At 41.6% G+C, this 12,943-nt stretch overlaps 1 protein-coding gene across 3 annotated transcripts in view; it reads left to right on the forward strand.

Annotated features, from left to right (window-relative positions):
- The window catches only part of MYO16 (myosin XVI), a 518,782-nt gene that overhangs the window by 258,175 nt on the left and 247,664 nt on the right, over positions 1-12,943 (forward strand). For all 3 annotated transcript variants that reach the window (XM_070800476.1, XM_070800475.1, XM_070800474.1), the window contains exons 12-15: positions 1,430-1,495; positions 3,272-3,399; positions 5,437-5,542; positions 12,092-12,209. In XM_070800476.1, coding sequence (XP_070656577.1) covers positions 1,430-1,495; positions 3,272-3,399; positions 5,437-5,542; positions 12,092-12,209 — 418 coding nt within the window. The remainder of the gene's footprint in view (positions 1-1,429; positions 1,496-3,271; positions 3,400-5,436; positions 5,543-12,091; positions 12,210-12,943) is intronic.

The following is a 12,943-nucleotide window of genomic DNA, read 5'->3' on the forward strand; positions in this document are numbered from 1 at the left end:
TAAATGCTTTTTGCATTTATTAAGATAATCATATAAATTTTATTCTTGACTTCTTAGTAATACAAATTACAAGAGTTGATTTTCTGATATGAAGCCAACCTTGAATTACTAGAATAAAGCCTCTTTGGTTGAAATTTATTATTTGTTGAATATATTATTGGATTCAGTTTGTCTGTATTTTTCTCATTATTTTAGCATGTGTTTTAATGAAGGAAAACAGCCTATAATTTTCTTTCAATATATTTGTTTTTAATACTAAGTTTATGCAGACCTCTTAAAATGAAGTGATTCATGTTCCCTCTTCTGCTACTTTCTGGAATAATTTGTATGAAATTTGTTTATTTTTACATCAGTGTTGGCAAGAATTCACTGGTGAATTCTTAGTTTTCTTTGCGGGAAGGTTTTAGACATGGATTCAATTTTTTACCGAAAATAAATCTAGTTAGATTTCTGACATCTTATTGCATTTGTCTTGGTAAGATTGTGGGTTATTGTCCACATCATCTAAATATCCCTCTTCGTCTGTTCCCACTTCAGTGGGATCTGTAGTGATGTCTTACTTGGCATATTGGTGGTCTGTTTCCTCTTCTTTCCTCAGTCGGTCTCGTTAGGACACCAGGTTTTTATTTGACTTTTCCAATGATCGCCTTTTGGCTTTAGTTTATTTACTCCATGGCTTTTGTTTACTAATTCCATTCATTTCTGCTCAGATGTTGGTTACTTATTTCTGATAATTTCTTGTAATTTGATGAGTTCCTAGAAACAGGTACTTAGATCATTACCTGCCTGTATTCTTTTTTAACATATGTTTCAGGCAATAATTTCATATCAAAAAATAATAATAATAATTTCATATCGAGTGTATCTTTAGTAGCATCTCACATGTTATGATATATCATAATTAAAATGTTTTCTCATTTGCATTGTGATTTCTCTTTTTGACTCATAGGTTATTTGCAAATGTATAATCACCACACATTTGGTGATTTTCTAGCTATCCATGGTTAATTTGCATCATAATCCGTGATCAGAGAATGCACTTTATGTGACTCAAACCCTTTAAACGTACTGGAACTGGCTGGTGTTCAATTTAAATGAACATACATTGTGCAGTTCTTGGTAATAGTGTTCAATGCGAGTTAATTATTCCACTTGGTAATTACTTATTTCAAAATTTCATCCATGTGTTCAATTAATTACTTAAGATAGTCATTTCACTTGTGTGTTCAGTGGGACAAGCTTATTGGTTTAATTTTAGGTGAATTTGACTTTTTATTTACAAACTTTTAAAACAATTCACAAAATGTTAAAGTGTAATTTTTATTTATTCTCTATAGTTTTCTCAGTGATTTAAAAATTATACAATATTTAACTTTAAAAGTGCTATTTATATGGTCCAATAACAATTTCTATCCTTTCAATTTAATAGACTTTTATTGGGGACATTCTCCTGCTGGTTAATCCATTCAAAGAGATTCCAATTTATTCCACCATGGTGAGTATAAAATTTTAAATGTCCTTTAATGATGTAGAGTAACCACTTTCTAGACATACCTATTGTGTCAAATGATTAAGAAGAAAAAGCAAAACTGGAAGTAAAATCAAGCTTCTCAGAAAATTCTGCCCTGAGTGGTTACATAATAGTGACTTTATTTTCTTTTGAGAAAATATTGAAAAGGAATGTTATTTTATCAAAAGAGTCCCTTGCAGTTGTCATGTGTGGTTCTTATGACTGTGGTCCCTAGACAGACTTCTAAAATCAAATATTGTATTAACTCTGTGTTCCCATGCATTTTTGACTAGTTCAAGGTCGGTTGGTTTAGAATTCTTCTCTGAACACTTTCAGAAGAGCCCTGTGATGTTTAGGCAATTGGATCAGACAGGACGGTGCTGCCTTTACACATTTTCCGAGCCTTTCCAGCTTTAATCATGAGAGTCAAAATTAAAAGAGAAGCTGCTTTTGAAAAAGTATTCCAGGCAACTGAAAGCACAGTATGATTTTTGCCAAGTGTTTTGGGATCAAAATGCCGTCGTGGGAACTCTTTTTCTTGTGCAACCACAGGCTGCCTCCAGTGTGAAGCAGAATCCTTGGTGGGGGAGCAGGAGATGAAAGGAGGAAGCCTGTGTTCTTGAAGCAAGGATGCCCTTTAGATGCTGGAGGTGGGGTGGAGGCAGGGAGGGAAAGAGAGAGGGAGAGAGACATTCCTGTCTCTGAACTCCCAACGAATCAACCAAGAATTAGCACAGAAATACTTTTGGGTAAAACAGGGTCCCTCACCGCCCGACCCTCCTCTCTTCTTAGCAAAAGTCAGTTCCACTGCTGCTTTAAAGCTGCCCTGAAACATGCCCACTCTCCTCATCCCACCCAGCCCAACCCCAGTCCCACCCCTGGGCTGTCTGCAGATGTATGGAAGTAGGGTTGACTAGAGCAAAAGGAATTACCTGTATTATTTTGGGGGTTATAGGTGAAGATGAAGGAGAAGGGGGGTGAGGAGGAGGAGAAGCTTTGGGAGGAAGGAGAGAAGGACATAGGCATACTGCTGTGTATAAAATAGATGCCCGAAGCAATAAAGACCCACCATGTGGAAGAGGGAACTCCACAACACTCTGTACTGATCTGTATGGGATCAAGTGATTGAGTGAAAGTCGTTCAGTCGTGTCCAACTCTTTGCGACCCCATGGACAGCAGCATGCCAGGCCTCCCTGTCCATCACCAACTCCTGGAGCCTACTCAAACTCATGTCCATCAAGTCGGTGATGCCATCCAACCATCTCATCCTCTGTCGTCCCCTTCTCCTCCTGCCTTCAATCATTCCAGCATCAAGATCTTTTCCAATGATTCAGTTTGTCACATCAGGTGGCCAAAATATTGGAGTTTCAGCTTCAACATCAGTCCTTCCAAAGAACAACCAGGACTGATCTCCTTTAAGATGGACTGGTTGGATCCCTTTGCAGTCTAAGGGACTCTCAAGAGTCTTCTCCAACACCACAGTTCAAAAGCATCAATCCTTCGGTGCTTAGCTTTCTTTATAGTCCAACTCTCACATCCATACACGACCACTGGAAAAACCATAGCTTTGACCAGACGGAATCACCATTAGAGATGCTTAAAATGTGCTGAGGAGGGCATCATTGCACAAATGGTTTGTGTTTACAAGTGAGACTCAAGATTAGAGATTTATGTGCTTTTGTGTATTGGAAATGTATCAGTGTCTTCGTGGGGCAAAGGACCCTGAATCCTTTTGACAGAGGTGCCGGCCCTGTTCTCCAGGTCTCTGAGCTGTACCTGAGCAGCACTGGGCAACCCAACCCCTCCCTGCCGCCTCACATTTTCTGCTGTGCGGAGAGAGCCTTCCACCAGCTTTTCCAGGAGCGGAGACCTCAGTGTTTCGTCCTCAGGTGAGCCCTTCACCCGCCCCAGCCCCAGGCTCGGCTGTGCCCCGGGAGCTTGGCGGTAAACCTGTCCACATTTCTTCTGCTTTATGTTTATTGACTTCCTCATCGGTTTGTGTCCCTGTAAGTCTTTGCAGGGGGTACACTTGACTCGCTACAGAGGAGAAACATCTTTGTTATTACAAACGGCCCCGGGTGTGGCTGGAATATTTCAACAAACTTAACCTGAAGCTCAGTTCATTTTGAAGATTTATGTCTTAGAACCAGAGCGCCTTGCTTTCAAACCTTAGAAAACACAGGGAAAGAAGGGCGCCCGGGACTAGTATTCCACCTTTCTCCAAAATGTGGTGCTGAGCGAGACACCATGCAGCAGCTTGCAGAGGTGAAATTTCCCAGCTGCTTCTAGGCATTTACCTTGGCTCATGTCACCAGAATTATACATCCAAAGTCATTTTTATTGGAATGCAATGGCAGTGTTAGCTCCTAAATGTCAAGATGCTCAGGAGGGTCATTTACATTGGAGCGAAAAAAAAAAGTGTATCGTAAGAAGTAAGGGTGAAATGTGAGTGTGTACTGATAGAGAATTAAATAAATATTTAGGTATCAAAGCACAGTTGAGAATTATGTTGTATATCAGGCTACACCTCCTTGAGAGGGAGACATCCATGAATACCCCTGTCTTTGCATAGTTATCCTCAATAGCATCAGTTGAAGACTGAACATGTAAATAAAGCTTTGCACAGCCTGAGTCAGAGCGAGATCAAAGAGTGAAGAGGGAACCCTGGAAAGAACCCAAGTAACATTAAATCTGTAAATAAGCACTTCTGTATATACTTTTATATTATTAACCCCATCAGAGTCCCATGGACGGTCAGACCGGCGTGTGGCAGACGTTGGTCATGTGGTTTCAAAATAGCTTTGAGTGGTGGTTTTATACCTGCTCTGAAGGGTCCCCCAAGTGGGAGTTAGGGGACCCTGGCATTCTTGAGCCAAGAAATGCTGCTTTTATCTGCTTTATCTATTGGGTTTCCTGGTCCTGGTCTTGCTTAGGCAAAAAGGGAAACTTAAAAAAAAAAAAGGGAGATGGCAAGGAGTGTGTAGTTGTGTTGACAGTGATAACAACCAATATTTTTGAGAGTTGCTGGTGTCAGGCCCTCCCCTAGGTACCGTCCACGTGTTATCTTGTCCATCGCTTTAGTGATGTTGTAGGATGCGTGTTACTATGACCAGTGTTATTGCTGTCATTTTATGTGTCAAGGGCTGAGTGTTAGAAGGGTTAGCTCCCTAGTGTGGGGTCTCCCTGGGATGTGAGTCCAGCAGTCTCGCTCCGGAGCCTGAGTGCCCCCTGCCCACACTCACAACCATGCTCATCCCCTGCGGCTCACCTCGGGGGGCTCTCGGAGGTACCCCCAGCCTAAAATGACTGTCAAAAATCCACGGCCGTAACTAAACTCTCACTAATGCACTTAATTCTTGTCAAAAATTGTGGTTCTTAGTGAAGCTCTGAAGAGCCAATGACATCTTTTGGGAACCTGCCAATTATAGAGCTCCCAGTGCCAAGCATGTTCCATCAGTGAAGAAATTGCTTGTTTCTACATGCCCTTGCTCATGGGATTGTTCTTCTATCAATAGTAAGATTTGTTTATTTTCCACAGAACTAGTATTCCTTTGGGACATCTTTAAAGGCTAATGATGCCATGTATCAACTCGTTACTCAGAAAAAAAAACCATTTTTTTCATTCAAGGGTCAAGAAATGAAGAGCAAATCAGGGACCGCAGGGATCTGGTGATGCTCGGTTGAGGCGTTTTCTTTCTTCTTTCAAGACTGGTGTTTGTGCTGATGTGTAGCTTCCCTAGATTGTCTTCCCTACCGCGCAGCTTTCTGCATTTTCACTAATGAGTGAACCAAGTGGGAAAGTCAGACGATGGCATGTTCTCGTTGAAAGTTAGCTTACCTTCTTTGCGTCTGAGAATTACTGTCTGGTTCCTTTTTTACTATATTTGCCAAAACAGTAAACGTATATTTTTTCTGTCTTATTTTAGTGGAGAAAGAGGATCTGGAAAGTCTGAAGCCAGCAAGCAGATAATGAGACACCTCACCTGCAGGTCTGGCTCCAGCAGGCCTATATTCGATTCCAAATTTAAGCATGTAAGTCACTGGTTTCAGTTAGAGACTATGATGGGATCGGAAAAACCTGACTGCAAATAGAAGGGGAGACATCTTCATAGGCTTTAAGTTGAACCATAGGACTTCCCTGGTGGCTCAGATGGTAAAGAATCAGCCTGCAATGCAGGAGACCTAGGTTCCACCCCTGGGTCGGGAAGGTCCCCTGGAGAAGGGAAAGTATTCTTGCCTGGAGAATCCCACAGAGGAGCCTGGTGGGCTAAAGTCCGTGGAGTCACAAAGAGTCGGACATGACTGAGTGACTTTGACTTCACTTTAACCATAAGTTGGTCAAAATTTGTGAAAATAAAGGAAAAAAGATGGAGGCTCTGTGCAAATGAACACTGTTGAGGTTGAGCTTTGTTTTCTTGTGTGTATTTTAATATACTGTGGACATTCTCTTTTGTATTCACTCAGAACAGTTGAGCTGAAAATATGTAATATAATTAGAGTTGATTACTTTTACTGATAAAGAGACAGTTTGGGGTGTACATAGGATATATCTGTGGGGATTGACCAGATAAGCATCTTTTGTAGGGAATCACTGAAAGCTGATTGAGAGCCTGTTGGCAGCTCAGAGAGGGGTCCAATTTCACATAGTAAAATTCAGTGTATTCAAGAAGACCCCTGAAGTAGTCTGATTCTCTTGTCTTCACACTGTTCTAGCAAGTTCTGTTAGCATGTTGATCAGATTATAAGGAGAAGCTCTTCTCAGTTTTTCACTTTACAAAAAACATACTATAAATCCCTCTGCAGTGTATCTGTGGTATCATATGTGTTCCTTCACGATGTTAACTCACAGCCATTTATTACGCTTGATCTGTACACTAGGCACATGCATAATTCTACAGCACAGCTCAAAGTAATCTGACATTTTGGGCCAACCTGGGAAAAGTAGTGTGGCTTTGAGTCCTGTCGCTATAGACATGGCTTGTGTTTCCCTTAGCGACTTCAAAACCGCTGAGATCAGCTAGAACAGCAGTTGTTTCTAGTCCCTGTATTTGAACTTCAAGCTGTGGAAACAGGGACTTTCCACGCCGGTAGGTTTATTGGCACATGAAATTCATGTTTTGGGAAAAAACACCATTGCCTGGGACTTTTCTTCACTAATTCTGGTCCAAATGAGTTTCAACTTTGAGACATTCAATCCCATTTAAGTTCCTTAAATCAACATTTATTGAGCAACTCTTTGCACAGAGCAGAGTGATGGGGTCGCCCTGATTAAGCCATTATCTTTTATTGAGGAGGGTACAAGTCTTTACTTTTAGAAAGGCCAATTGGTTACCTACTACCGTAATATATGGCACAGCTTTTAATAGCAGAACTACAAACATGTTATAGAAAAAAATTCAATATAAATAGGAACAAATCATGCCAATAAAATGTGAATCAGTGAATGCTGAGGAAATACGTATTTCCCTTTGCCTGTATTTTTATTTAAAGTTTTATTATGACACAGTCTTCTCATTATTTTGTTTTAAAGTTGAGTAGCAGAACATCCCATGGACGGAGGAGCCTGGTGGGCTGCAGTCCATGGGGTCGCAAAGAGTCGGACATGACTGAGCGACTTCACTTTCACTTTTCACTTTCATGCATTGGAGAAGGAAATGGCAGCCCACTCCAGTGTTCTTGCCTGAAGAATCCGGGGGACGGTGGAGCCTGGTGGGCTGCCGTCTATGGGGTCGCACAGAGTCGGACACGACTGAAGAGACCTAGCAGCAGTAGCAGTAGCAGTATCAATTTGCTTTTTTTTTTTTTGCAGTGTTTCTCTTAACACATTTGTTTGGTGCCACCTATTGGCCAGGAGGATGATAAAAGATGAAACAATACCACTCATTGCTTCAGTTCACTCTAGAATCACGGGTCAGCCGTGCACAGTGAAGACATGCATATGTTTATATTTTGCTCAGCGGCTCTCATCACTTGTATATCTTTACTGTTATTCTGTTACAGTGACTAAACACACCGACCCAAGACATCACTCAGGTTTTAATCCCAGCTCCGCTATTTATAAGTTTTCAATCTTGGGAAATTTTCTAGATTTGTCAGTTTCCTTTTCTATAAAATGGAGACTCTAGTTGTGAGGATTAAAAAATGTAATAAACACATACATGCATATACAGTCATACATATGTATGTATGTATGTATTTACAGTTATATATAATTTTACATATAATGACATACATTTACAGATATACATATAAATGTACATTCATGTATGTGTATATATAATTGTGTGTGTGTGTGTATATATATATATGGTTCCTGGCACATAGTCAGTACAATATAATGTGCAATATAATTGTTCTCTACTATTATTAACAAAAGCAAAAATAAATTCTGCTGTTTGTTGAATAATTACCATGTTACAGGCACCAGGCTGAACACTTCGTACACTGGACTCTGATCATCACTGAGTTGTTCTATTTAGAATAAAAGAAATGAGGTTTGGAAATTTACAAAACTTGCTCAAGTTTATAGCATTTGTCATTATCAGAGTTGGAGTCTGAGGGCAGGTGTCTCTTATTCCAAGGCACATGCACTGAATTATTTACCCTATAAGGAAATGGCAACCCACTCCAGTGTTCTTGCCTGGAGAATCCCAGGGAGGGGGGAGCCTGGTGGGCTGCCATCTATGGGGTCGCACAGAGTCAGACACGACTGAAGCGACTTAGCAGCAGCATACTTCCTTTCTAGGTGCATGTCATTAATTACCTTTTATATTCATTTTCTATTATAATAAAAATTAGTGTATTAGCAGATACAATGCCAATGTATGCTATGCTATGCTATGCTATGCTAAGTCACTTCAGTCGTGTCCGACTCTGTGTGACCCCATAGAGGCAGCCCACCAGGCTCCCCCGTCCCTGGGATTCTCCAGGCAAGAACACTGGAGTGGGTTGCCATTTCCTTCTCCAATGCATGAAAGTGAAAAGTGAAAGTGAAGTCGCTCAGTTGCTCAGCGACCCCATGGACTGCAGCCTACCAGGCTCCTCTGTCCATGGGATTTTCCAGGCAAGAGTACTGGAGTGGGGTGCCATTGCCTTCTCCGATGCCAATGTAACTAGAAGCCAAAAAACACTTTAAAATTTTTATTAGATTCTTTTTTATGAGTTTTAAAACGATTATTTGAAGGAACTACTATAAAGGTTTAAATGTGATATAATTACAGTATAATCTTGCTATATATTTATTTCATATTAAGTTGTTGGGGAAAAGGGAAAATATAGGACCATCATAAGTATTCTTTCAAATTATTTTTCAGAAATATTTCTGCTATTACTGCTAACAACGCACTGTTGTGATCTTTAAATTTAGGTTATTATAAAGTACTCTTGCCTGGAAAATCCCATGGACAGAGGGGCCTGGTAGGCTGCAGTCCATGGGGTCGCTAGGAGTTGGACACGACTGAGCGACTTCACTTTCACTTTTCACTTTCATGCATTGGAGAAGGAAATGGCAACCCACTCCAGTGTTCTTGCCTGGAGAATCCCAGGGACGGAGAGCCTGGTGGGCTGCTGTCTATGGGGTCGCAGAGAGTCGGATACGACTGACGCGACTTAGCAGCAGCAAAGAGACCTAAATCACAGAGTTTGTGTAAGGATTCATTGTTTCTCTCCAAAAGTTCAAACTTCAAAAACAGACACTTTCATATATTTCACTGTTTGCCCAACATTTATTTAGTACTTAGACCTGTGATTAGAATTAATGTTGTTTTGTAATCTTTCACAATATAAAATACTTCCAGGTGAATTGAATGCCTTAGTAGAGCAGTATCCAGAAAGTTAAAGAGGAGCTGCAAAATTTTAAAATTTAGAATAAAATTCTTATACTGTCATCAGAAATTGTAACCACCACTCGGTGTATCAATAAGGTGTTATTGTGGCCCTCTTGTGGCTGATGGAGGAACTGCATGTAGCTTGTCAGTACCTTGAAAGATGGCTTCCCTGGTGGGTGCGGTGGGAAACAATCCACCTGCCGATGCAGGAGACACAAGAGACGCGGGTTCGATACCTGAGTCGGGAAGATCCCATGCAGGAGGGTATGGCAACCTACTCAGTATTCTTGCTTGGAGAATCCCATGGACAGAGAGAACCCTGGTGGGTTACAGACCATGGGGTCACAAAGAGTTGGATACAACTGAGCAGGCATGCACATCTTGAAAGATCCAGAAAAATACTTTTGAACCTTCCAGCTTTTCATTCTTTCGAGAGCATTGCTTGGTCATCTTCTTTATTGCAGTTCAGTTCAGTCACTCAGTTGTGTCTGACTCTTTGCGACCCCATGGACTGCAGCACGCCAGGCCTCCCTGTCCATCACCAACTTGCGGAGTTTACTCAAACCCATGTCCATTGAGTCAGTGATGCCATCCAACCATCTCATCCTCTGTCCTCCCCTTCTCCTCCTGCCCCCAATCCCTCCCAGCATCAGGGCCTTTTCCAATGAGTCAGTTCTTAGCATCAGGTGGCCAAAGTATTGCAGTTTCAGCTTCCACATCAGTCCTTCCAATGAACACCTCCTTTAGGATGGACTGGTTGGACCTCCTTGCAGTCCAAGGGACTCTCAAGAGTCTTCTCCAACACCACAGTCCAAAAGCATCAATTCTTCAGCTCTCAGCTTTCTTCACAGTCCAACTCTCACATCCATACATGACCACTGGAAAAACCATAGCCTTGACTAGATGGACCTTTGTTGGCAAAGTAATGTCTCTGCTTTTTAATATGCTGTCTAGGTTGGTCATCAGAGAAGGCGATGGCACCTCACTCCAGTGCTCTTGCCTGGGAAATCCCATGGATGGAGAAGCCTGGAAGGCACAGTCCATGGGGTCTCTGAGGGTCAGACATGACTGAGGGACTTCACTTTCACTTTTCACTTTCATGCATTGGAGAAGGAAATGGCAACCCACTCCAGTGTTCTTGCCTGGAGAATCCCAGGGACGGGGGAGGCCTGGTGGGCTGCCCTCTATGGGGTCGCACAGAGTCGGACATGACTGAAGTGACTTAGCAGCTAGGTTGGTCATAACTTTCCTTAAGGAGTAAGCATCTTTTAATTTCACGGCTGCAGTCACCATCTGCAGTGATTTTGGAGCCCAGAAAAAATTAAGTCTGACACTGTTTCCACTGTTTCCCCATCTATTTGCCATGAAGTGATGGAACCAGATGCCATGATCCTAGTTTTCTCAATGTTGAGTTTTAAGCCAACCTTTTCACTTTCCTCTTTCACTTTCATCAAGAGGCTCTTTAGTTCTTCACTTTCTGCCATAAGGGTGGCGTCATCTGCATATCTGAGGATATTGATATTTCTCCTGGCAATCTTGATACCAGCTCGTGCTTCTTCCAGCCCAGCATTTCTCATGATGTACTCTGCGTATAAGTTAAATAAGCAGGGTGAAAATATACAGCCTTGACATTCTCCTTTTCCTATTTGGAACCAGTCTGTTGTTCCATGTCCAATTCGAACTGTTGCTTCCTGACCTGCATACAGATTTCTCAAGAGGCAGGTCATGTGGTCTGGTATTCCTAGCTCTTTCAGAATTTTCCACAGTTTATTGTGATCCACATAGTCAAGGGCTTTGGCATTGTCAATAAAGCAGAAATAGATGTTTTTCTGGAACTCTCTTGCTTTTTCGATGATCCAGCAGATGTTGGCAATTTGATCTCTGATTCCTCTGCCTTTTCTAAAACGAGCTTGAACATCTGGAAGTTCACAGTTCACATATTGCTGAAGCCTGGCTTGGAGAATATTGAGCATTTTAATGATCCCAGGTACAATTAATTGTGAGAAAAGAATAGCATTAGTTCTATAGTCAATTTTTAAGGGTATACGTCAAGAGAGAATTTCAGAGGCCAGAGTTTTCTGAGGGTCTGTGGTAACAACACTTTAAAGCTGCAAACAGCTGTCTCTGTAGTAGCACCTTGCGATGAGATACACTGGGTCCAAGGCTTCATCTAGAATTCTAATTCCTGCTCCTACGGGGAGAATGGTTGGCGTGGAGTGAAACCAGGGTGTGGGAGGGTGACCCGGGGGGTAGGTGCAGAATGGTACCTATTCGCCAGTCAAAAAGCGGGTTGTAAACAGATGTGTAAGTGAACATGTTATGTTTAAAAGAAATTCTGATCATTGCATATATTAACTCTTAATTCCTCCTTCCAAAGCTACTGAAGCACTTTTACTCTTAAGTTGGAAAAAACCAACAGTACGTGCTGAGTTGTGTGTGTGTGTGCAGGTGTTTGTGTGTGCATGTATGTGTGTGTGTGAAGAGAATGCCATCCTCCACTTACCCTGAGAGGGTAGTGTGAGGAAGGCAGTCGTGTGCTCTGTGCATCACTATCTTGTTACCACTAGTTACCCGTAGGGACGAAGGACATTAACAGTTTGCACTTGAGGGAAGAGTGACCTTAAAAATGCAATATTGTGTCGTATGGGCAGTCGATGACCTCTTAGCTGATGGAGTGTTCCTGTCTCTTTGCTATAATCATCCCATTTTATTTAAGCACATTATTAGCACAGTAACTGTTTCCCTTTTTCTACAGGTCATGAGCATCTTAGAAGCATTTGGACATGCCAGGACCACTCTTAATGACCTGTCCAGCTGCTTCATAAAGTATTTTGAGCTACAGTTCTGTGAGAGGAAAAAGCACTTAACTGGAGGTAAGTGTACAATTAACAAGGAGGCCTCAGGAGCTACAGGAAGGGGCCAGAGACACACTGAGCATGGCAGCAACAGTGACAGGTGCGTGTGTGCGCGTGCGTGTGTGCACGCATGTGTGCACACGTGTGTGTGCATGCGTACGTGTGTGTGCATGTGTTCGCGTGCGTGTGTGCGTGTGTGCACATGTGTGTGCATGCGTACATGTGTGCACATGTGTGTGTACATGTGTGTGCGTGTGTGTGCACACGTGTGTGCATGCGTGCGTGTGTGTGTACTGTCTGTATACAGTGTGTGTATGGTGCGCATGCACTTGTGTGTGTGTAGTGTCTCAGCGTGCACATCGAGGGTGTCGAGTCATGAGTTCTGAAATGATTGCAAATTGAAAACTCTTCTGAAATGTAAGGTGAACCTTTTACAGCAGTGTTTGTACAAACTGTATGATATGAAACCAAACCAAAACCAGTTGAAATGAATCACACTTGCCAAACAGAGAAACAAACTAAAATAATCAAAATAAAATATAACTTGAGTATATAATTCCTTCATGCAACATACATTGAAATCTTTTTAAGAACAGTGAATCTGTATTTTAAAATGACTGGATTAAAACAAGTCAAAAAATCAAAATAATCACTCCACTAAACCAAACTGAACTGTTTTGAATTTTATTTATATATTTAATGTATATTTTAAACTAGGGGTTCCTGTTTAAAACCCAACTAATTTAAAATAA

Source organism: Bos indicus, chromosome 12 (genome assembly GCF_029378745.1).
Source record: "Bos indicus isolate NIAB-ARS_2022 breed Sahiwal x Tharparkar chromosome 12, NIAB-ARS_B.indTharparkar_mat_pri_1.0, whole genome shotgun sequence".
NCBI lineage: Eukaryota > Metazoa > Chordata > Mammalia > Artiodactyla > Bovidae > Bos > Bos indicus.